The sequence below is a fragment of the Gadus chalcogrammus genome, chromosome 4 (genome assembly GCF_026213295.1).
Source record: "Gadus chalcogrammus isolate NIFS_2021 chromosome 4, NIFS_Gcha_1.0, whole genome shotgun sequence".
NCBI lineage: Eukaryota > Metazoa > Chordata > Actinopteri > Gadiformes > Gadidae > Gadus > Gadus chalcogrammus.
The window spans coordinates 14,913,988-14,939,194 of record NC_079415.1 but is presented as its reverse complement, the minus strand read 5'-3'; the positions used below and the strand labels follow the sequence as shown (position 1 = coordinate 14,939,194).

The window sequence follows — 25,207 nt, the reverse complement described above, 5'->3', positions numbered from 1 at the left end:
TACTAACTGCCATGAAAGTTTGGCACAAGCGTTCACGTTTACCTGAGATTCGTAGAAAAGGGCAGGCCATCTCTCCATGACATCTGGGAGAGCAGGCATCTGGTTGACAACCTCCAACCGCCGATATGGAAAGGTCTTCTCCATTTTCTCACTGATAATCTTGTTGTTGTTGGTCTTTTTCACTTCTGTGAGTAGAACCACCCTCTCTTCTTCCATTGTTTATTTTGTTTCTCCATGTGGCAATGGCGGCAAAAAATTTACTTCAGCCTTTTTGGGTTTTTTGAGGCCTTTGGGACGGGAAGTCATCTTTCTTGAAGAGTTCACCTCTAGCTCTGGACAGGCAATTTGGAGCCCTCTTACTTTTGCCCGATAATTGGCCATTTTATACTTGATTCTTTGTTGCCATCCATACATGCCATTGAATGAGCCTGGCTCTTTGAGGCATGGATACTTCTCAGCAAAGGCCTCAACTACGTGCATCACTTGGATTCCTGTTGGGTAAGCTGTGTATTGAAACATTATCTCAGCTAATTTCTCGAGAACGCTTCTTGTCACTTTTGGGTTGTTTAAGAGAGTTCCATTGGTGTTGTAAGCTCGGTTTTCTGCCTCCAGCAAGAGCTGAATTTCAAAGGAAAATGGTGGAATATCGAACTGTCTTGGCCATGGTCAGTAACGGTATGATGCAGGACTTTCATCAGATGATGAAGAAAGCAAAACGGTGTCCTGGGATGCTAAAGATGGGGATGACATGACGTCTGATTCTGGTAAATTGTCATCTTCTTCTTCCACAGCGCTGAGATTTAAAATGACTGCTTCAACTTGGACAACTTTCAGGGTACCCATGTCTTGCACATCTTCTATAGACGTCAATGTGAAGAACTGACCCCCAAACTCCACATCTTGATACATCAGAGTAAAACCATCTGGAGTGCTGAATGTGCTCTGGATGACAAGCTTGAGATCCTGTAGAGTACTGGGGATACCTGATGGCAGAAGCAATTTGTGCACTGTATGATCATCAAAAATTATCCGTAGCTTTGCTTGGGTGGACATCTGAGCAGGCAGGAAGACACTGGAAAAAAAGAAAATTCAAAAAAAAGAAAATATATATATTTTTTTAAATATATTTAAAAGGGGGTGTTGATGTGGTGTTTTAAGGTAACAACTCGTCGTCCTGCAATAGTGTACATAGCCAGGGGATAGAAATCAAGTAGTTCTTTCGGCTCAATTATTTGGAAGTTGCCTGCGTACTCTAGCTCATAGCTCCTGAGGTGCTCATTGTACCATCCATTTAGTAGTTTGACAACAAAGACTATGCTATCCAAAACCAAGATGATCTGAGAAACTTCAGCAAAGTCAGGCAAACCTCCAGTTGAACCATAACACAGCAACATTCCTGGCGCATAGCTTGTACCTGAGATGGCCACCTTGTTTGAGACATGGACCATTGTGATGTTTGGATACTTGCGCAGCACCAAGTCTTTAATGGCCGCATTTAGTACATCTAATGACACTTGTGATGTTTTGGTAACAGACACAGATTGTTTGAATGCACTGTTCTCATGGAGACACAGTGCAACCATGAGTTGGTGTTTTTTGGCGAGGGACAACAGTATGTTCCTAAAACAGGCAGTCTGTCGGACAATTTTTTTGAAAAAGCTGTGCTTCGCTTCGAAGCACATTGTCCACAAGGCAGACAATGGTCCAAATTCCCTTATGAGCTCAGGATAATGCTCAATGAAGTGGTGTTTGGGAATTAGTTTGTTTTGGGGGAATACATCCAGAAATCTTTGCCGGTGTTCGGCGATCTTGGTGTCCAAGTAACAGATACTTTCCTCTGTGTGAGCTGGAGACATGACTAGCTCCACTATGTCCTTCAGAACCATTAGCACCTGCCATACTGGATCACTCTCAGGTACTCTCAACCCAATCAAAAAAGGCAAAAGACGCAGCAGGCACCAATTTTCATGGGCATTCCCTCCTAATGATCTTTTTGCAGCGAAAGTAGCAGTGACCAAATGTGGGCGATTTGTACGGTCAGTCCACTTGTAAGGGAACTGAGCAATTAAGTCATTGAATTCCACCAAGGAAAAATACTTGTTCTTGATGAACGCATTCAGTGACAATGCCAGCTCTAGGGGAACAACACCCTCAAGAAGGTTGTGTAGCACATCAGGAGGGAAACCAGACGTCACATCAAAATAACACAGCTTTTCAGATAGTGCACACTGTTTTTTCACCCCATAGCACGGACTAAGAGAAGGACTCGATAAAGCTGTTTGAACATGTAAGGTGTGCTGCTCTTCCCTTCTTCGCTGAAAAACTCCTGATCTTACCTCTGTTGTCTGAAACATAGAGCGCTCTCCCAGACAGAATCGACAGACATGAGGTCCTGAGAAACTTTCAACAAGTCCTGCCACAGCATGAGCACCCAAATTGTCAGCCACTACGCTCACCACAGTGCCTTTGATCACTTTCCCAAAACTTGGAATGAAAAGACCATCTTTCTCTAAGCTTTGAAGATCCCGCAATAGTGGCTCTAGCACTGTCTGAAATCCAAACTGTTTGGTGTCACTGGCCTTACAGAGAATGGCTAAGTATATACTCGTCAATGCCGATCTTGCATGTGCTGGGATGTTGCCTAAGACCCAATACACAGCAGTAACTTTGTGTATCTTCCGGGATGTTCCAAGGGGGTTGCAGACTTCAAGGTCGTCAATGTACAGGATAAGACTTAATATATCCTCATCTGAAGAGAAAAACATTTTTTTCTGAAAATGAGACCCATCTTGAAATGACTGATATTTCGATGCCCTGTCCGAGTTCCTTGTAGCAACTAGGTGCTTTTCTGGAGAATTCTTAAGTACCTGTGACAAAGACTGCAGTATAGGAATATATTGGAATGTTTTATTCTCCCTCTTCTTCAGAATGTACTCTTTTGGTTCCACAACTGAAAAATGTGACTTCATATATGGCCTCCTCCTATATGATGTAGTAAAAGGACCATCTTTCCCTACAGCTGAACTAATAGGATGTGACTCACATAAGTTGCTCACCAAATCGCTTAAAAGAGCTGAATCAAAGTCATAGTTGTGTTTCTTGAAGGTGGACTCAACAACATGTCTCAAAACTGGTCCAGATGAGGAGCAGGATAAGAACTGTAACTCATCTACAATTTCATCAATGCACTTGTTCGGCACATTGTAACAACTCTCCAACTTTAGAAACAGCAGTCCAAGTCTATCCTTTATAACCTCAGACAAATCCTCACATGGTTCAACAAAAACCTCTGGATCCTGTTCAGAAAACACTGGATCATGCTGGAAGACAGGAGTATCTGAAAGCGTTTTCAAAACCTCAGGTTTAAAGTCTTCATGTGAGTGCTGACCATGTTTCCTGTGCTTATGAGAACAAAAGGTTGAATAGATGTTTGTACTGAAGCTACAGTCTTTGAATACTCAAAGACAATCAAAATACTGTTTCTCTGAAGAGAAGGCCGCTAAATTGCAGCGCTGACAACTGAACGAAACAACCACGTTTGGTGCAACTGATTCCACATGATGACGGGATAGATGGATCTTGAGAGCATTAAACGTCTTAAATGAAAAAGGACAATTAGCATATAGGCAAGGTATGGATTGAGTACGGCCACTGTTTCCATGTTTGAGCCTGTAGTGCTTGAAAAGATCAACCCTTCTATTTGAGGCAAAGCTACAACTTTTACACAGCCACCTCATGGTGGGACACCTAGGGCAAAAAAATAAATAGAAACAATTTGTAAAATTACATTTCTGGTGCACATGCATGCATGCATGCACACACACACACACACACACACACACTCACAAATCATGCTGTATTGTGAATGACTGTGTGCTCAACTTACCCTTAATAGGGTGCCTGATTAGGGGTAAAAATGTCCTCCAGCTCTTCCTATGAAATAATTAAAACAATGTACCATGAATTAATAATTTGCACAATAACCACCCAGAGTTCAATCAATGCATTGTGTTTGTTAAATTAAATATTAAGATATTTTATGAATACTTGTGGTATTTCTTTATTCTTTAAGCTTAATATTGCATGCTGTATGTTTTTAATTCAGTAAACATGTACAGCACACAAAATGTCAAACTCGGCATGGACTTAGCCTACTAAAATCACAATATCGATGTTTGTGAAGACACATAGCCACGAGGCCAGCGCCATCTTGCTATGATCACAACGGTTAAAAAAATATATAAAATCGGTTTCTAAAGCAGCGTATTCATGGCTCAGTTAATTCTACTTCTTCAACCCTAACTCCATATCAATTTAACGACTAACACCTGCTATTTATACAAACCCAAGTTGTTTAATATATCCTCAATCAGAGCCGTGCTCTGCTCACCGTTCACTTCAGACGGCTCCACTTCAGACACTTTGCCCAATGTTAAAACAAAGTCTAGGCATAGTCTTTCCCGTAAACCCGAGCTTAAATAGGTGAACGGTAAATGTTTACTTTGAACTGACTTGAAATTGATAATAACTCTGACCACCAGATATTAGCTAGCCTTGCGATATGGTTGCCATTTCATAAACGGCTACGGCTCTATGTAATTAACTGATAGCACACACTTGCCTTGCTAGCAAATCCACCAGCTAACTAACCACGCGCAAAACAGCTCACCTGATTCCGTTATTGTTAAAATAATGATTCCACCCAAAATCACGTCGTAGTTAGTATCACTGTCCTACTTTTAATGCAACAGTGATGACAAATCACCGCATCAATACCACAAAAACCCAGATACCATCCTATTATCCATGTAGCCATGTAGCCTAGCCTAGCCTTTTCTAGATGCTGCAATATTTCATTAGTCCAAAACGCGTTCAAATGAAGTTGCGAAGCCCGAAAATTGAATTGATTCGTGCTTGCTTACCTTAACCGTGGTGAATGTCCACACTTTCAAAAGCCTGAGAAAGGGAAGCTCCGACGACCAACAGCAACAGAATTGAATGCACCTGGAGTTTAATCCGCGACCACAATGACAAAATCTCACATCGCATCAAAGTCATCACTTTAGAAAGTCAACCGTTGGGGCATGTCTAGAATGTGACGTCACGCCATCGTTCTGTTGGCAAATTTTACTTGAATTTCTGTAGTTAATGTCATGATCACAAAATTGCAGTCATTTTCACAACAGTTATTACGGTTAAATTTACTGAATTTATTTAACTGAATGTGAGGACACTCAATTACACAGAAACTCCAAGCATCACACTGAATTTCACATGACATGTTTGAGTAATTCTCAGAATTGATACATTCATGTACAAATTACTTGAATTGTCCTCATTGTATTTACAAAGGCAAAAAATCTTTTTTTACAGTGTAGGCTACCTATTAACATCGTCTGCTACTTATTGTTCCAGCGTTTTCATGTTGCTGTAAAATCGATGGCATTTGATGGCCACCTCTGGCGAACACACACATAGGCCTACCTATTGCTGTTTTCAAGTGTCACATCGTATTTTCACACATTTTTGACACGGACATCAGCGAGCAGCATGTAATATTAGTTGACAGTTTGGATTTTCTGTGGGTTGCTTTCTCACAAACTTTCTCGAAGACAGACTCAGACTCCAGGATTAGCCAAAAGCTTCAAAATTAACAACCGAATAGTTCCATTGAAATGGTCTATTGAAGTTTTTCATAGCATGCTAATATCATGGCAGTATCTGCCATATTAGTGTCAAAACTGCCTTTCACATATTCAAATACTGCCGTCATGGTCTTGGTCAATTATACTTAAAGGGGGCATATTATGAAAGCAACCCTTTTCCTTGGATTTGGGTAATGGGAGCCCATCACCACGACCTCAGTCTCATCGGCTCCCAGCAGCCCAAGGTTTAGCCTAAGGTGACGGATTCCGGAGGAAAACTGACCTTTGTAGGTCCCAATAATAAATCTGATAATACTGCTTCAGATATAATAGAAAAAAGTCATATCTACGTTTTGCCTATTCTCATCATGGTAAATGTAGAATTGTAATGTGTTAAATATCGGGCAGTACATGCCCAAAGGTTAACTATGATGTGGGGACAGTCCACGGAAATCAGGGACGTCTAGTCGTCCTATCACAGCAGCCTACACTGGAGCGTCTTCCCCTGCATTACCCCTGCTCTCCCTGCGGAGGCGCTGTGGCAGTGCAGAATGAACTTCTTTAATGATTAGCATTGATTGAATAGTGATCCTGGTCCACCTTTCCAAGGTCGGCATGAAAGGGACTGACAGGCGTACTGGTGAGCAATACTGGCTCAGAGGTACGCGGGAGAGAGAGCATGTGGGCTGTTCATGGTGCCATATCGGCTTTCGGTAACCTGGTTGTTGTGAGCACACGCACGCGCACACCCACAAACGTGCACTCACACCAACGAGATCACAAAAAAAAACACACACATTCAAATACGCTCCTACAAGATTGCAATTGAATAGGCACACACTCACACACACACAAACAGACCATCTAGTCTTGGTGATCACACACAGACACACATTCACGCTGTGTGTGTGTGTGTGTGTGTGTGTGTGTGTGTGTGTGTGTGTGTGTGTGTGTGTGTGTGTGTGTGTGTGTGTGTGTGTGTGTGTGTGTGCCGAGCAGGGGTTGCAACTGTTAGATCATTACTGCACATCTGTTATTGTTTCAATAGAGCAACAATGAGGGTGTGTAGAATAGTCATGCACCCAGGGGTCTTTGGGAGATGAAGGGGATGGTATGGGATTCACTCTCTTTCTCACACACACACACACTTCAATGCACGGCCCTAATGAACTGACAGACTCATTGAATGTAAGGAGTGGTTTTCCTAAGAAATTCTCTCACACAAACGCACACACACATAGGCTACGTGTACACGCACACTCGTGCGCCACGGGAAACGAGGAAGAAGTAGAGTGAGATAAGTGTTTGGAAAGGTTTGAGAGAGAGAGAGAGAGAGAGAGAGAGAGAGAGAGAGAGAGAGAGAGAGAGAGAGAGAGAGAGAGAGAGAGAGAGAGAGAGAGAGAGAGAGAGAGAGAGAGAGAGAGAGAGAGAGAGAGAGAGAGAGAGAGAGAGAGAGAGAGAGAGAGAGAGAGAGAGAGAGAGAGAGAGAGAGATGTTTTTCTCTGAAAAGGGGAGGATAATTTGCTTAAAACCAGTGTTTGTAATAGCGCTATTTAAAAGAACGGCATTAGGTAGCGCCGTAATTTTTTCATCAACGGGGTAATCTAACTAATTACTGATTCCGTGGTTACAACGCCGTTACTGTACGTTAAATGCGGTGCGTTACTATTAATTGATTGAATTGAACTGCGTAATCCGAACGCACCCCTGGCTCCACACACAAACTGCTCGGGAGAAGACTGGGTGGGTTAACAACGAGATGAGTGATTATGATTGGCTAAGGCAGAGTCATGTTTTATGGTAGCCAATCGGATCCAGGGTTTTTAAAAACAAGCCAGGACACGCGCGCCACACACACACACACACACACCAAACTTCGATTCGATTAAGCAGCAGAAATGGCGAGTCCGGAGCAATTCGATGAAAAGTTGGCATTTTCTGTAGTATTCGGCAGATGTTCCACAGCCTTTGCAACGAAGCAAATTAAATTCAGTTGGAATTATATTAGGGCCTTGAAAGGGCAGTTCAACCATTTAGAAGGATAGTTACGTATGTAACTACGGTTCTATGAATTCCGGATGACCGCCAGAGGCGGTGCTTTAGCACTGGATGTTCCATCTCGCGCATGCGCAGGTCGAGTAATTATACCAAAAAAGTCACCTGTGACACCTGGGTGACCCGAGGTTCTGTTCCAACTGGATCTTCTCGCGGAATCTGAGAAGTCTGAGTGACAGAGAACTCTGGCGGTCATCCGGAATTCATAGAACCGTAGTTACATACGTAACTATCGTTCTATTTAATTCCTACTGACCGCCAGAGGCGGTGCTTTAGCACTGGATGACTAATACCAAAAAGGTCACGAAGAGTGCTCACTTCAATCAAGGGCTCGAAGCCGCCGACAAGACAGCCGTCGCCACAGGATGAGGAGCAGCGACATTAACCCTGTAATATCGGGCAAACGTACATGATGAGGACCATGTAGCCGCGGAGCAAATGTCCTGAAGTGGAACCCCCTTCAAGGCAGCCCATGAAGTAGCCATACTCCTGGTAGAGTGGCACTTAACGGCCAAGGGCATAGGGAGCCCCTGTGCCCTATAGGCATTCAAGACCACATCCACAACCCAGTGGGAGAGTCTCTGTTTCGACAGGGCAGCCCCCTTCCTGCAGCCCGCGTAACAGACAAAGAGGTTATCTGTCTTACGCAAGCTGGTTGTCGCTTCAACATATGCCCTAAGCGCCCGCACCGGGCACAACAGGTCTGACACTCTTTCTGCACCCCCTGGAGAGCCTGGGGGATTGAAAGCAGCCAACTCAATTGATTGGTTCACATATTGGGGAGATAATCGTTTGGGTAGGAAGGATGGGTTCGGCCAGAGCACCACTCCTGACCCATCTGCGTGCCAGCACAAACACGCCTGGCTTACTGACAAGGCATGGAGTTCACCAACCTGTTTTGCAGTTGCAATGGCAAGGAGAAATGCTGTCTTCATGGACAGCCGCGTCAGGTCTGCCTGACCTAGTGGCTCAAATGGGGGTAGACATAAGGACCTCAGAGCTACTTTCAGGTCCCATGATGGTGCCCTCAGGGATCGCGGCGGTTGAAGCCTCTGGGCTCCCTTCAGAAACTGCCTGATTAGGTAGTGGGACCCTACCGTCTGGTTATCCACCCTTGCGTGTGTGGCTGAGATCGCGGCCATATAAACACGCAGGGTAGACGCAGCTCTTCTGTTATCCAACACAGACTGCAGAAAGTGTAGTATCACTACCACTGAGCAGGTCTCCGGGACTTCGCCCCGCGCCAGGCACCACTGTGAAAACAACTTCCACCTGTTTGCATAGAGCAACCCAGTGGAGGGTGCCCTTGAACTAAAAATAGTACGGACCACTGACTGGTCGCAAGACGTCAGCAGTGGGTCCTGGCTCTCAGGGGCCACACGCACAGCCGCAGGCGGCCAGGATTCGTGTGCTATATGCGTCCGCCTACCTGAGACAGAAGGTCCTGTCTCTCTGGGAGGCACCAAGGCTCTCCGTTGAGGAGTTTCAGTAATGGTGGGAACCATGGCCTTCCTGGCCAATGTGGAGCCACCAGAAGTAGGCTGTGACAGCCACGGCCAGTAAAAGGGGAATTGGGGGAAATGCATAAAGCAGGCTGTCTGGCCAAGCATGAGCCAGAGCGTCCTGCCCTAGGGGACTGGTCCTCTCCGTCAAGGAGAACCAAAGGGGACAGTGAGTGGTCTCTTCGGAAGCAAAGACATCCGCCACTGCCCTGCCATACCTGTCCCAAATCATCCCCACCACCTCCGGATGGAGTCTCCACTCTCCGGGGGGTGGCCCTTGGCGAGAGAGAAGGTCTGCCGCTGTGTTCCGGACACCTGGAACATGGACAGCCCTCAGGCTTAGAAAATGGGGGAACGCCCACGGAAGGAGCCTTTGCGTGACCCGCAGGCTCTGCCTCGATCTGGTGCCCCCCTGATGGTTGACGTGGTAGACTGTGGAGGTGTTCTCTGTCCGGACAAGAACATGTCGGTCCCTCAGAACTGGAAGGAAGTGCCTGAGAGCTAAGAACACCGCAAGGAGTTCCAGCACATTTATATGCTCCAGTCTCTGCTGGGCATCCCACTGGCCTCTGACAGTCCTGCACTGCCATACTGCACCCCAGCCGGAAAGGGAGGCGTCCGTCTCCACAACCTCCCGCCGGGAAGCTATCCTCCCTTAGGGCGACCCCGCAATCAGGTATGCCCTCTCTCTCCAGGGTCTGAGGGCCCGAAGGCACCGCCCAGACACCCTGACCATCTTGTGTCTCTGCCACTTGGGGTCCAAGTGGAGACCATTCACCCAGATCTGAAGGGGACGTAATTACAGAAGGCCTAGTGGGACCACCATGGATGCTGAGGTCAGCATACCTATCAGTCGAAGGAAGAGGCTGTATTCCAGCAACTTCCCCCGCCTGAAGCGCTGTAGCAGCTGCAGAATGGTAGCTACGAGCTTTGGAGAGAGGCAGGCTCGCATGGCCACCGAGTCGAGCACCAGCCCCAGATAGCTCACAACCCGACATGGTGTAAGGTTGCTCATGGTAAAGTTGACCATAAGGCCAAGCCGGTCCACATGGCTGAGGAGCATGGCTGTGTCCCTGACCGCCTGCTCCCGAGTTGGGGAAATGACCAACCAGTCGTCCAGGTATGGTAGTATCGCCATACCTGTGGCCTGTAATGGTGACAGGGCTGCTGCTACACACTGTGTAAATTTACGCGGGGCCAGAGAGAGCCCGAACGGAAGAACCCTGAACTGGTAAACCTTGCCCAGAAAAGCAAAGCGGAGGAACTGCCTGTGACGTTGGGTAATAGGGACGTGAAAGTAAGCGTCTTTCAGGTCTATTGATACGAACCAGTCCCCCTGAGCGATAGCCTGGAGGACGTCCGCAACACGCAGCATGTGGAAGGGAGGAACCTTGAGGAACTGATTCAGCCCTCTCAAGTCCAGAATGGGCGAAACCCGCCATCCTTCTTCGGTACCAGAAAGTTGGTTGAGTAGAACACATCGAGCTGTTTTTGTGGTTCTACTACTTCGATAGCACCCTTCCCAAGGAGGGTGGCTACTTCCTGTCTCAGGACCAGGGATCTGTCGGGATTGGTGACCACGGTAACCTTGATCACGCTGAAAGTTGGGGGCCGGCGTCGGAATTGTAGTGTGTACCCGTTGGATAGCGTGGACACTATCCAAGGGTCTGTGGTCTGCTCTTGCCAGTAGCTCAAGTGCTGCTGAGAAAAGCGTCCGACGACCGGCCCTTGGACTTCAGTACCTACCCCCCCTGCCCCTAGGGGCCCTGGGGGGTGGCGGCTGGGCGCCGAACCTCTTGGCGCCTGAAATGCAACCCGTGGTGCTGAGCTACGGCGCTGGTCAGCCCGTGCTGAGAAGTGATTGCCCCTCGATTGTCCGCCTGAACGTGGTTGAGAGCTATAGGCACGGGGTACCGCAGAGGCCCCCGGCCTAGAATGAAGCAGAGGTGCACGCCGTAAGCTAGCAAACTGCTGGCTAGCCTGGCCAACCTGTACACTTCGCTCCAGGGCCTGAAGAGCAGCTAGCCCAAATGTCTGGCCTGGGACCACTGGAAGAGAACGGAGGGTCCGTCGACACACCTCTGAAAGTGGTGACTGTGCCAGCCAAACCTGGCGGCGCGCCAACGTAACAGTTGACATTAACCTGCCTAGCTCCCTAGTCATGTAAGCAAAAGTTTGCAGTGAAGCATCACTGAGGGTCTGTGCTGAAGGATCAGCACCTGACCCACGTATAGTCTGAGACAGCGCCAGAACGATGTGAGAGAGCGAATTCCCAAGACGTCCCACACAGGCAGCAATGTTGTAACTCCTGGTAAGGAGGTCATCTGTAATCCGGCACTGGGGCCGAGGGCAGCGCGCATCGGTTCTCAGAGCCTCGTCCGGGGAGACAACCAGGGACGCTATAGCAGGCTCGATCGGAGCTAACCGGTCCAAGCCATACGAATCAGCATTGGCCATAGTTGCCAGACCTCTGCTATCACTAGTGTGATGGGAGAGATCCCTTGAATCTGGCCAGCATCTATGAAGCTCTGCGATGTACGGCTCAGAGGGGGGCAAAGAGAAAACGGAAGGTTGAGCGGCCTGTGGAAAAAAGGCGTTCACAGGTGCAGATGAAACAAGAGCTTCATCCAACCCCAGTCTTGCCAGGGCCATTCGCACGGCTGGTCTAACAGTGTCGCAGCCGGACACTGACCCTCTAGCCGAGCCGCCCAGAGACCCTTGAGAGAACGCCTGAGAGGCAAGGGACGCTTGCTCTTCCTCCTCTGCAAAGAGGCTACAGGACGCAGCTGTAGACAGCATGTCACCCTCTGTATAAGTGGGTTGCGCAGCCGCAGGGGCCGCGGCTGGTACACCCCGAGCTGGTTGGAGGTTCTGTAGGAGGGCTTTAATCTGAGCAACCTCATCCGAGAGCTTATTCACTTGGTTCGCCAAGTTTTAGACCTTACGGGACTTCCCGGGGGGTCCCCCAGCTGCCGAGGCACGGCGCCTGGTGCCACTAGGACCAAGACCCGAAGGGGGCAACCCTGGTCTGCCCTCCACCTCAGCCAACCTAGCTAGCCTCAGTGCATGAGGCATGAAACGACAGTTCATGCACGGGTTATCTGACACTGCTTCCCTGAGGTGTTTAACCCCGAGACACGCAGGGCACTGGTCATGGCCATCCTCCGCCTGCAGGGAGGCCATGCAGGTGACACAACTATGGGCGCTTAGCATGTCGTCAAATTAATTGCAAGCAAATTAATCAGTAGGCTAGGCAATCGAGCTTTAGGCGAGAGCACCCGAGCAACGACGCGACACCCCGACAATAACAGTGACGGCAAGCTACAGGCGAGAGCACCCGAGCGACGCGACACCCCGACAATAACAGTGACGGCAAGCCTTGGAAACCCAAGCAGCCCACTGGAGAGCAAATGAATACAGGCTAGGCAATCGAGTTCTAGGCGAGAGCACCCAAGCAACGACGCGACAGCCCGACAATAGCCCGACGAAGATGATGCTTTTGTCACAGTTTGGTAGGCTCATTAGGACTTGTCACTGTATGAAAAGTAGTCCGTCTGAAGTGTGTGTGTCTTTGTGTATGTGAACATCCGAGTGTGTAAGTGGGTTTGCATTTTTGTGTGTATGATGCTTGAGTGTGGATGTGTCTTTTGTGTTTTCAGATCTGGGTACGTTTCCACATCTCACTGTGTGTGTGTGTGTGTGTGTGTGTGTGTGTGTGTGTGTGTGTGTGTGTAGTTCTATCCCTTTGTGTTTCATATCAGTGTTTGCAGGTGAGTGAGCGTGTACAGATTGTCGAATGAAAGAATAAATGGAATCTGTTTGGACGATGCATAAGAAAACATCCTTCTGCCATTGGGAAACCAGAAAATTAAGTCAAACGCGAGCCACGAATGGCTATGCATGAAGTTAATTTGCTCTAATGGTGTGTATGTTAATGTTTGTGCCCGCATTCTAGCTTGCACGGTATATGTGTGCGTATGCATTCCTATGAGTGTGTGTGCACTGTAAATCCCCAAGTATATGTGTACATTGCATCTGCTCTACTCTGTGTGCTGGCGTCAAGGAGAGAGAGCGAGAGAGAGCGAGGGAGAGAGATGATCCAAAAAGCAGGCTAAAGGATTGGACTCTCTAGCATGTTGACAGCGAGGCTGACACTTCATTAATCTAAGCAAATCCCCCCAAAATTACTCGAGTGTGAATTATATTTTCCTCTATAGTTCCTCTGTAGATTATGCAGTGCATTTCAGAGTGAGGGAACAGCATCAGCCCGGCTAGGGGCCGGTGAGGCCCCCGGCACGCAGAATGCCTGTAAAGCATTTAGGGGACCCGCTAGCATCAATTATAGGGATCGATCTGAACAGGGAAAAGCCTGCAGTTTTTCCTTTTTGTCGTCATGTGGCACATGTTTAGGCCTGGCCTGGGGAATTTGTATGTAAATATGTATGGATATTGTGGTAACTCGGTTTGGTAGAAGGGCTCAAAATAAGGACCAGGCAGGGTGAGAGGGTCCAAAGCCTCCAAACGGCGGTTTATTACACTCGGTTTCTTATATCCAGACAAGCGTACGCTGTACATCGAAGTCGGGGGGGGTTGCTCGAGTCGTCGTCCACGTGTCCGCCGTGCGGCTCACTCTACGCTCTCGGTCGTCTGCATTGTCCTCTCTTCCACTCGACTCCTCTCGATCTGTCGTTTGGTGGCCTCCTTTTAACACCTGGGTGCCTCCTGCCCAGGTGCTCCTCGTTTCCCCGATTGCGGCTCTCGGGAGGTCGGGGTTTGTCGCCGGCTGTTGGCCACCGGCGGTATATCCCGGCCTCGACTCTCCCGAACAGGGGGCGTGGCACCGGGGGAATGTCACACACTCCGCCCCTTTGCCTATGCCCCTCCGTGCGCGGGGCCCAGCCCCCGCACGCATCTCGACGGGACAGAGAGTCGGCGTTGGTGTGTTCCCGCCCCGGCCTGTGCTCCACGGTAAAGGAGAAGGGCTGGAGGGACAGGAACCACCTCGTTATCCGAGCGTTCGTGTCCTTGGCGGTGGCCATCCACTTCAGTGGGGCGTGGTCCGTCACCAGGACGAACTGGTGTCCTAGGAGATAGTACGTTAGTTTTGTGACGGCCCACTTAATGGCCAGCGCCTCCTTTTCTACCGTGCTGTAGTTCCGCTCGTGGGGGAGGAGCTTCCGGCTGAGATAGGTCACCGGATGCTCCTCTCCGTTCCGGACCTGGGATAGGACCCCACCTAGTCCCACCTCGGACGCATCTGTTTGGAGGGTGAAAGGGAGGTTAAAATCCGGGGTGACCAGTAGCGGCTCCTTACATAAGGCCCCCCGTAGGTCCTCGACGCTGCCTCAGTCCAGTGGACCCTATCCGGGAGGGCCTTCCGGGTGAGGTCGTTCAGGGGGCAGGCTAGGGTGGCATACCCCGGGATAAAACGCTGGTAATACCCCACCAGCCCCAGGAACGATCTCACCTGCTTCTTGGTCTGGGGTTGGGGCCACTCCCGGATAGCCGCCACCTTGTCCTCCTGGGGTCGCACGTTCCCCCTCCCCACCCGGTACCCCAAATAGGCCGTCTCCTCTCGCCCCAACCGGCACTTTGCAGGGTTGGCGGTCAGCCCGGCCGCCCGTAGGCCGTTGAGCACGGCCCGCACGTGCTTGACGTGTTCGTCCCAACTGGTGCTGTGGATGATTATATCATCGATATATGCTGCGGCGTAACTGCTGTGCGGCCTTAGGACCTGGTCCATCATCCGCTGGAACGTAGCGGGGGCCCCGTGGACACCAAAGGGCAGGACAGTGTACTGAAACAGGCCCCCCGGCGTCGCGAAGGCCGTCTTCTCCCGGGACGACGGTGCCAGGGGGACCTGCCAGTACCCCTTGGTTAGGTCCAGCGTGGACAGGTACCGGGCCGGTCCCAGCCGCTCGATCAGCTCGTCTACTCTAGGCATGGGGTAGGAGTCAAAGTCAGACACTTCATTTAGCCGGCGGAAGTCATTACAGAACCGGTGGGTCCCGTCCGGCTTGGGCACCAGCACAATAGGGCTAGCCCAGGCGCTACGGGATTCCTCAATTACCCCCAGTTTCAGCATTCGCTCCACCTCGGCTCGGATGGCGTTGCGCCGGGACTCGGGTACCCGGTAGGGCGGGATCCGGACCGTCACCCCCGGAGCGGTCCGGATCTCATGGGAGATCACCGAGGTCCGCCCCGGCACGTCCGAAAACACGTCCCGGCTCTGCAGCACCAGCTCCCCGAGTTCTTGTCTCTGTGCGGGACTGAGGTCGGCCCCCATCGGGACCTCAGGGATCGCGGGCCGAGCCATCAAGGCCATGGGGGCCCGTAGGGGAGGGTCGTCCTCACCCCGCCACTGTTTTAACAGATTCACATGATAAACCTGGGTGGGCTTGCGTCTCCCGGGTTGCCTCACCTTGTAGTTGACGGGCCCAACGGCCTCTACCACCTCGTACGGGCCCTGCCATTTCGCGAGAAACTTGCACTCGCTGGTTGGAACCAGCACTAAGACCCGGTCTCCCGGTCGGAAGTTCCGCACACGCGCCCCCCTGTTATACACGCGCGCTTGGGCCTGTTGAGCACGGGCGAGGTGGTCTCGGACTATGGGCCAGACCTTGGCCATTCGGTCCCTGACGAACTCCACATGTTCGATGGTGGTCCTGTGTGGAGAGGGATGACTCTCCCACGCCTCCTTCGCCAGGTCCAGTATTCCACGGGGCCTCCTCCCATAAAGGAGTTCGAAGGGCGAGAACCCCGTGGAAGCCTGGGGCACCTCACGAATGGCGAAGAGGACGTGGGGGAGTAACTGGTCCCAGTTCTTCCCGTCCGCCTCGATGCTCTTCTTGAGCATCCGTTTGATGGTCTGGTTGAACCGCTCGACTAGCCCGTCCGTCTGCGGGTGATACACCGAGGTCCGGAGCTGGGAGACCTGTAACAGTTTTAGTAGCTCCTTGACCACGTGGGACATGAAACACGAGCCTTGATCGGTGAGGATCTCTTTTGGGAGCCCCACCCGGCTAAAGAGTAGCACTAGCTCTCGGGCTACCGCCTTGCTAGTCGCCGCACGCAGTGGGAGGGCCTCGGGGTATCGGGTCGCATAATCTAATATGACGAGGAGATATCGATGACCCCGGCTCGTCCTAGGGAGGGGTCCTACAATGTCCAGCGCTATTCTCTCGAAGGGGGTCTCAATAATGGGCATCGGTATGAGCGGACTCCGCTCCAATGCCCGCGGGGCTACGCGCTGGCAGTCGGGACACTCCTGGCAGTAACGCGCTACGTCTCTACGTACCCCGGGCCAATAGAACCGCGCCACCACCCGCTCTCGCGTTTTGTCCATGCCCAGATGTGCGCCGAGCAAATGTGTGTGGGCCATGAACAAAACCTTAGACACGTACGGCCGCGGTACCACAGTTGTTGTACTACCTCCCCCTCGCGTACGTCGACCCTGTACAGCAACCCCCGCTGAGTGCAGAAGTGGGGGTGGGTCAGGTGGCTCACTGAGTCCCTCACCTGACCGTCGTGGGCGACCACGTGTCCCCACGCGAGCCGCAGGGCATCGTCCCGATGCTGGGCCGTAGCGAACTGTCCCGGTCGGGCCGAGTTCTCCCCCCCGGCCTGGGCGAAGTCCGACAGCTCAGTTAGGGGGGAGCTCTCGGGCTCCGCGGGGGTGTTCCCCCTCTCGGAGGCGGTAACGGTGTCGGAGCTGGGCCCTGCTCCGTCTCCCGGTCCCGGGCGTGCCTGGCCCCCGGTAGATCGGGGCAGGCTTCCCGGCGCCGACGGACCCTCTCCTCCGGAACCCGGCTCGTCGTCCGTCTCGGTCCGCGCGGCGGTCGGTCGGCGGGTCGCTCCCAGTGCTGGTCCGTGGTCGGCGGCGGTCGTCGGGGCGGGTCCGGACTCCGACCCGGACTCTCGCGTCGGCGGGCGCCTTGCCCCTCGCTGGGCCGGGCGTCCGCTTCGGCCGGCCGGACGGTGCAGCTCCCGTCCCCCTCGGTTCCCCCTCATGGGGCTCCAAAAGCGGGTGAAGATGGGGCAGTCCCGGCCGATCAGGAACGGCACCGGAAGGGTCGGTACTATCCCGGCCCGGGCGACGAAGACCCCCTGTGGTGTGCGTACTACCACGTGGCAGGTTTCGTACGTCCGGGTGTCGCCGTGTACGCAGGAGACCTGCATCGGGGTTCCCGGTCTGCCCCCGGCTAGGTCGGCCCTCACCAGGGTCACGGCACTCCCCGTGTCCAGCAGGGCATGGGTGTCCTGTTGCATCACCTTGATGGGGACGGTGGGGGAGTCCTTGTCGCCCTGTGTCCAGCAGGTCGCCAGCATACAGGTTGGGCGGTCTCTCGGGGCGGTGCACGCGGAGGGCATGGGGACGTCCTGTCGGTCGGGACAGTCCCGGACCAGGTGTCCCCGTTGTCCGCAGTGGTAGCAGCGCCGGGTCTCGGGTTCCCCTCGTTCTCGGGGCGGGGTGGACGGCCGGGTCCTCGACGGCGGTGTTGGAGTCTCTCTCCGGGTGGCCCGGGGGTTGGGTCTCGGGCCCGCCGCCAGCCGCTGGGCCACCTGCCAGTTCTCCAGCTGGCGCACGAGGTCGTCCACGGTCTCAGGGTGGTGGTGGGCCAGCACCCTCCGGGCGTCGGGGGGCAGCTGTCGCACGGTGTTGTCCACCACGACCCGATCCACGGGGCTGGGTCCCGCTCCGTCTACCAGCCACCTCCGGGCTAGCCGACATTGGTGGGCCACCTGGGTCCGTACGGGTCCTCGGACGTCGAACGTCCACTCGTGGAAATTGAGGGCCTTCGCAGCAAGGCTATGTCCATAGTAGGCTAAGACGGCCGCCTTGAGTGCGGTGTACCGGCCCGCGTCCCCGGGGTTGAGGTCCTGACGCGCCTGCTGGGCGGGCCCGGTTAAAAACGGGGCCACTATATAGGCCCACTGGGCCTCTGGCCACCCCTCCCGGGTTGCCACCTGCTCAAATGTTTCTAGGCCTCGACATCGTCGTCGGGTCCTAGCTTTGTGAGCCGACTCGTCGGGGCGGTGGTCGGCTGGTCGCGGGTGGCCTGCTGGGTCAGGCGGAGCACCGCCTCCGTCAGCAGGGCCAGGCTGGGGTCCGATCCTCTCGGGCCGGCTGGTCCTGCGGCTGTCCCGGGGTTCTGCATCTACGTCCGCGGGTATTCACCTCCGCGAACGGAGGAACCGCACCGGAAAAAACAAAAATAAATCCAAAAACGAAGAGCCACTGCCAAAACGCGGGGAGGGGTCCTTACCGGGAGCCGTACGTGGACCGAGTTGCCTGCATTCTCCACCATATGTGGTAACTCGGTTTGGTAGAAGGGCTCAAAATAAGGACCAGGCAGGGTGAGAGGGTCCAAAGCCTCCAAACGGCGGTTTATTACACTCGGTTTCTTATATCCACACAAGCGTACGCTGTACATCGAAGTCGGGGGGTGTTGCTCGAGTCGTCGTCCACGTGTCCGCCGTGCGGCTCACTCTACGCTCTCGGTCCTCTGCGTCGTCCTCTCTTCCACTCGACTCCTCTCGATCTGTCGTTTGGTGGCCTCCTTTTAACACCTGGGTGCCTCCTGCCCAGGTGCTCCTCGTTTCCCCGATTGCGGCTCTCGGGAGGTCGGGGTTTGTCGCCGGCTGTTGGCCACCGGCGGTATATCCCGGCCTCGACTCTCCCGAACAGGGAGCGTGGCACCGGGGGAATGCCACAATATCTATGTAGTTATTTTAAAAGATTTTCTTTCCTTTTCATGCATCCAGTTCTCGCTGAACGACGATGAACACTAACTATGAATGAACAGATGTCTGCAGCTATTTGGGAACAACATGGGGATTTGTAAAAGCAAAATCTATTGTTATTGTGAAATCAAGCACTCAATTATAATGTGTGTGTGTGTGTGTGTGTGTTTGTGTGTATGTGTGTGTGTGTGTGTGTTGTGGTCCTCATTGGGGCTTGTCCTGCAGTGTGTGATTATGACACCAGTTCTCCCATGAAGACTCATTCACCGATAAACACAAATAAAGATTTGTTTTGAATGATAACATAAGAGAGAATATTTTGCGTGATGAATCTTTGGCATGAGCCCCATCACGGATCCAGTACGACGTATGGGCTCTGCATATCCTGCCAGGACTAGCAGGGGCGGAGCCATCCCTTGGACCGGTAGACTGGGGCAGACGTGGTGGTGGTGGGGTTTGGTTGTTATTCAATGGGATAACAGCATCACTGGCTGGGGCCCCCGGTGCTGGAAGGAGGTTGGTGATGAAACATGTCAGGTGTCAAGACAGCTTTAGGGGCCCCTGTCACCTCTGGGGGCCAGGGGAGAACTCCTGATTTACATTCTCTCTCTGTTTCTCAGCTAGTCTGATCTCTCTCTTTCTCTTACTTTCAGTCTTTTCATCTCTCACTATCTGTCTCTTTATCTCTTTCTTACCATCTTTAGAACTCTCTGTCTCTTGATTACTGTCTCTATCTCTCTGATTTTGTCTGTCTTTCTCTCTTTGGGCCCTATCTTGCATCCGGCGCAATTGACTTAATCACTGGCGCATGTGTCGTTGCTAGTTTGCAACTGGTGCGGAGCGTTCTTTTCCTCCTGCGCCACACGTCGGTAAATTAGGGAATGATCTTGAGCCCCAAGGGGTGGCCCGGCGAACGGACGTGGCATGTTCTGGCGCAAACGTTCCCTGGTGCTATCCTGCCGTTTCAGAAACCACTTGCGCCACAAACCAGAAAATTCCTGGTTTAAAGTCAGTGGCGCGTTGTTCAGATGCTATTTTCAGGGCGCATGCATAATGTTGCTTGTGCACCTCGCGCATGCACTTTGCTTCTCTCATCTACCTAGCCCCACATTCTTGGTAAATTATTTGGGAAAGAACAGCTGCGGTAATAAGTTGTACTTTTAAATCAATGCATCTGCAAACACCGTACAGCAAACACATATTTTCTTGACACAGACATCGTGTACATGCCCATAACTTTAGGGCATTAACTTTAGGATTGATGAGTATTTGATCGTGAGAAAACATTGTTTTACCGCGAGTCAGTGTTAAGGGATAATGCCAGACGAGGTGTCCATTATCAGGAATAATGTCCATTAAGTCCATTAATTCCTGATAATGGACACCTCGAAGGGCATTATCCCGCTTATACCACGGTCACTTACCAACGGTGACCAAATTAAGACCATTAATTTATATTTTCATGCGTTTTACAATCTGAATATAAAGTTTTCCACAAAACATACATTTGTTTCCCTGGTTACGCCTGAGGGTCCGACTAATACCCGGAACCACCATTACACGCCCGTTGGGTTCTCATGCAACGGAAACGTTGTTCACTCCTCCGGTAATTAGGACGGACCATAGCTACGACTTTAGAACGGGAGGTAGCGGGAGGTATTACAGTCCGCTGAGCTTTGTTTTGTTTCCCGTTGCTATGGTTACTACTATTTTAGAGACGATACGCCAGCTAGCGCATTAATTGAGAACGGTAAACAGACAATTTGACGGAACTACTTGTCCAGGTGTCCGTATATCAGGAGTTAATGCACACCCTGCATCCAATCGGAATCGAGTATTCCCGCAGACCGTGGTATAAGTAAGGAATAATCATAGTTTGATATGCCCGGCTCGTGGACGGCTTACCGCCCGAGACGAAGTCGAGGGCGGTAACCTTCCGCGAGCCGGGCATATCAAACTGTTTATTGCCCTGCCTTAATAATAATAATAATACATTTAATTTAGAGGCGCCTTTCAAAACACCCAAGGTCACCTTACAGAGCATATAGTCATCATACATTTTTTAAAAAACAAGACATTGTGGAAAAAATAAATAAATAAATAAACATAAGCAATAAGAAATAAATAAAACAAAAACAAGACAAAACAAAAAAACAAACAAAACAGTGATCAGTTAGACGTTGTGTGCGAGTTTGAACAGGTGAGTTTTGAGTTGTGACTTGAAGGTTGTAATGGTGTCTGACTGTTTTATGTGTGGGGGGAGGGAGTTCCAGAGCCTGGGTGCTGAACAGCTGAATGACCGGGCACCCATTGAAGTGAGTCGTGATGTGGGGATACATAGTAGTCCAGCAGAGGTTGAGCGGAGGGAGCGGGAGGGAGTGTATTCTTGGAGGAGGTCGCAGAGATAACTGGGGGCTAGGTTGTGGAGAGCTTTGTAGGTGAGGAGTAGGGTTTTGTATTGGATGCGGTAGTGTACTGGGAGCCAGTGAAGTTGAATGAGGACAGGGGTGATGTGGTCAGATGATTTGGTGCGGGTGATGATCCGGGCGGCTGAGTTCTGAATGATCTGCAGTCTGTTGATGAGTTTGGTGGGGAGTCCGGTGAGGAGGGCGTTGCAGTAGTCTATGCGTGATGTGACAAATGAGTGAACTAGGATTTCAGTGCTGGATTGGGTCAGTGATGGGCGGAGTCTGGCGATGTTGCGGAGGTGGAAGAATGCAGTCCGGGTGATGTTGTGAATATGGGGTGCGAATGAGAGGGTGTTGTCCAGGATGACGCCGAGGCTCTTGACTTTGGAGGAGAAGGGTACTGGGAATCCATCGATAATTATGAGTGGAGCTGGGGTGTGTTGTGATTTAGTGAGGGTGGATTTGGATCCGATGAGCAGGGCCTCGGTCTTGTTTCCATTGAGTTTCAGGAAGTTCCTGCTCAACCAGCTCCGGATCTCTTCCAGGCACGTGATGAGGGAAGTGGGGGGGATGGCAGCGGTGGGTTTGGTGGAGATGTAGACCTGTGTGTCGTCAGCGTAGCAGTGAAAATGAACCCCATGGTGACGGAGGAGTGTGCCCAGCGGGAGGAGGTAAGTGGTGAAGAGGAGTGGACCCAAGACTGACCCCTGGGGGACACCCAGTGAGACACCTGAACACCCAGACTTGTGGTTGCTTAGTTGAACAAATTGTTGACGGCCGGTGAGGTAGGATGTAAACCAGGAGAGTGCAGCACCAGTGATCCCAATACCAGCTAGGCGGTCCAGGAGCAGAGGGTGGGAGATGGTGTCGAATGCTGCGCTGAGATCGAGGAGGATGAGAATGGTGAGTAATCCAGAGTCGGCTGCAAGGAGGAGGTCGTTGGTGATTTTGACTAGGGCTGTTTCAGTGCTGTGTTTTGGACGGAAGCCAGATTGGAACGGTTCGTGGAGATTGTTAGTGTCGAGGTGGGACTGTAGTTGTGCGGCAACCACCCTTTCAAGTGTTTTGGAGATGAAAGGGAGATTGGAGATGGGCCGGTAATGGTTAAGGTCAGTTGGGTCAGCACCAGGTTTTTTCAGGATGGGAGTGATGGCAGCCAGCTTGAGAGTGGGGGGTACAGTACCAGTAGTGAGGGAGGAGTTAATTATGTTGGTGATCATGGGGGAGATGGACGGAAGACATGCTTTGACAAGGGAGGTGGGAAGAGGATCGAGCTGACAGGTGGTGGTTTTGGCTTTGCGGATGAGTTCTGAAACGGTCTGTTCTGTTACTAGGGTGAAGTCAGAGAGGGAGCTGATGAGAGGTTGGCCAGAGGTTATCATCCAGGGTGGGTCATCAGAGGGGGTGCGAGATGAGGCCAGTTGTTGGTGAATGGTGTTGATTTTAGAGCTGAAGAAGTCAAGGAACGCAGTGCATTGGGTGGTGGAAATGTCTGGAGGGAGAGATTTAGGAGGCTGAAGTAAGTGGCTGACTGTTGAGAAGAGGACTCTGCTGTTGCCTGTACCAGTGTTGATGAGGTTGGAGAAGTATGAGGTTTTGGCAGTAGTGAGGGCATTCTTGTAGTGATGGAGGTGGTCCGAATACATTTGGCGGTGTACAGTGAGTTGAGTCTTTTTGTAGAGTCGCTCCAGTCGACGACCAGTGGCTTTGAGCTGGCGCAGATGAGGAGTGAACCAGGGAGCAGTGTGGGTGAATGAGACTGAACGGGTTTTCAGGGGGGCCAGGGTGGTGAGGGAGGAGGAGAGGCAGTTATTGTAGTGAGTCACCAGGTCAGTCAGGGAGGAAGCTGGGGGAGGGTTGGGGTAGGAGCTGATCATGGTGGAGAGGTCTGTGGTGTTGATAAGTTTGATGTTTCTGAAGGAGATGGTCCGTTGTTCCTTGGTTTTGTGTAGTTGGGTATGAATGTCAAAAAGTACAGCTTTGTGGTCGGAGATGGGGAAATCAATGACATCAAGGTTAGTGGGAGTGATGTCAGTGCAGCAGATTAAATCCAGAATGTGACCTTTGTTATGGGTTGGGAGGTTGACATGTTGTGTGATGCCAAGACAGTCCAGAAGTGATGTGAAGTCATTAGCAAAAGTACAGGATGGGTTGTCAATGTGGATGTTGAAATCACCAAGGAGGATAACAGTGGGGGACATTGCACATACAGATGTAAGTAGTGATGAGAATTCATTGAGGAAAACGGCGGAGGGTTTTGGCGGTCTGTAAATGGTGACAATGATAGTGGGTTTGGGCCCTGAGAGTTTTACAGCTAGACATTCAAAGGAGGAATGAAGGGGGACTGTGACAGTGGTGACTTTGATGTTATCACGATGGAGGAGAGCGAGGCCACCCCCCCTCCCATTAACCCGGGGTTTACTAATAAAAGAAAAACCTGGTGGGACAGCTTCATTTAGATGGGAGAAGTCATTTGGTTGTTGCCAGGTCTCAGTGAGGCAGAGAATGTCTAGGCTCTGGTCAACAATAAAGTCATTTATCAAAAGGGCCTTATTACTGAGGGATCTGGTGTTCAGCAGACAGAGTTTCAGACAGGTGAGTGGAGTGTAGCAGGTTGCTTTGAGCAGAGGGAACAGTACACTGTGATTGACGGGACTGACCGTACGGGCTGTGCGAGGAGGGGGGCGGGGCCCAGTGGACCAGAAGGAGCGGATGTTTTTTGCCTTGAGGTGATTATTCCGTTTATTCTACTTCGCGCCGGCCAACATAAAACAATTCATATACTTTAATAATTAGCCTTTTTCTTATTCGTATTGCATGCTTATTAAATGTATGCTCTGTTTTATTTCATCTCCCTCGAAAAGTAGTTCCCTTTAGAACTACGGTGAATAACGTTAGCTCAACTGTAGGTAATGCGTTTCTATAGCAACCACACAAGGCTGGATCTGATCTCACTAGTTTAACAACGTAGTTGTTACATTCGTATCAAGTCAGCTTTAATGACGATCGATCAAACAGCACTCCTTGGTTTATTTTTACAACGGACCTCATGTTTGAAATGTATGTGATAGAAAACGATACAAGCGGCGTATTGATCTACTGTGCTCAGTCAGCAGCAAGTAGAACCGACAAGTCAGCGGGCAATATGCCGGATTAATGCACCCCTCCCAGCCAATCAGAATCGAGCATTCTTAAATGAAGTAGAATAAAAAGAATGAATGTATGTTAAAAAGAATGAATGACGCGCGCAAGCGTGTGCGTCCATCTGTTTGAACACACGCAAACTAAACACGTAACGCATAATAGCCCATGGCAAAGTATATTAACGGAGGGACACATGCCTATTAGGAACACAAGTCGATAACGATAATGCATACAATACTGATAAGAAACTATGTTTATAATGTATTGCGTATATCATTAAATAGAACCACAGTTACCGCATATCATATATTATATCATATACGTTTTCTTTGCCGAAATGTATTTGAGGAAGAAAACCTTATCCCTGTGTGAATTAGGCCATATTATTTGGCCATAAACTGAGCCATTTGAAGTTTGGAATTCATGTGCATCTGTCTCATTGGAGACTGCAGACGCGCTGTCAAAATATAAATTCATCAGATTCAAATGCGCTCATGGCTCTTAAAGGGGATGGGAGCTGGCACTCTCATTGGTTTATTGCATGTTACGCCCAAACCACACCTACGGGTTATGAGGCTACTTCAGACCAACCCTTTTTAGATATGCGCCGGGCGCATTTTTCGCGCCGGTAAACTAGCGACATCGCCGTAGAACCGCCCACAAAGCTACTTGCGCTTAGCGCTTCTCACTTGTCTTTCAGACCGTTAAA

At 50.9% G+C, this 25,207-nt stretch overlaps 1 protein-coding gene across 1 annotated transcript; it reads right to left on the bottom strand.

Annotated features, from left to right (window-relative positions):
* Positions 1–1,153: 1,153 nt before the first annotated feature.
* On the bottom strand, positions 1,154–6,551 carry LOC130380603 (uncharacterized). The gene is made up of 3 exons (XM_056587847.1): positions 4,923–6,551; positions 1,644–3,933; positions 1,154–1,174 (listed from the first exon to the last, which is right to left on the bottom strand). The coding sequence occupies exons 2-3, from the start codon at positions 2,967–2,969 to the stop codon at positions 1,154–1,156; spliced, it is 1,347 nt and encodes a 448-aa protein (XP_056443822.1). The 5' UTR covers positions 2,970–3,933; positions 4,923–6,551.
* Between the last annotated feature and the right edge of the window lie 18,656 nt (positions 6,552–25,207).

What these genes read in the sequence shown, in the direction of transcription:
- LOC130380603 (XM_056587847.1), bottom strand. Translation starts at nt 2,969, where the DNA reads ATGAAGTCACATTTTTCAGTTGTGGAACCAAAAGAGTACATTCTGAAG. An exon ending in ACAGCTTTTTCAAAAAAATT is followed by an intron (nt 1,175 to 1,643) that starts GTCCGACAGACT and finishes ACACTATTGCAG; the next exon opens with GACGACGAGTTGTTACCTTA.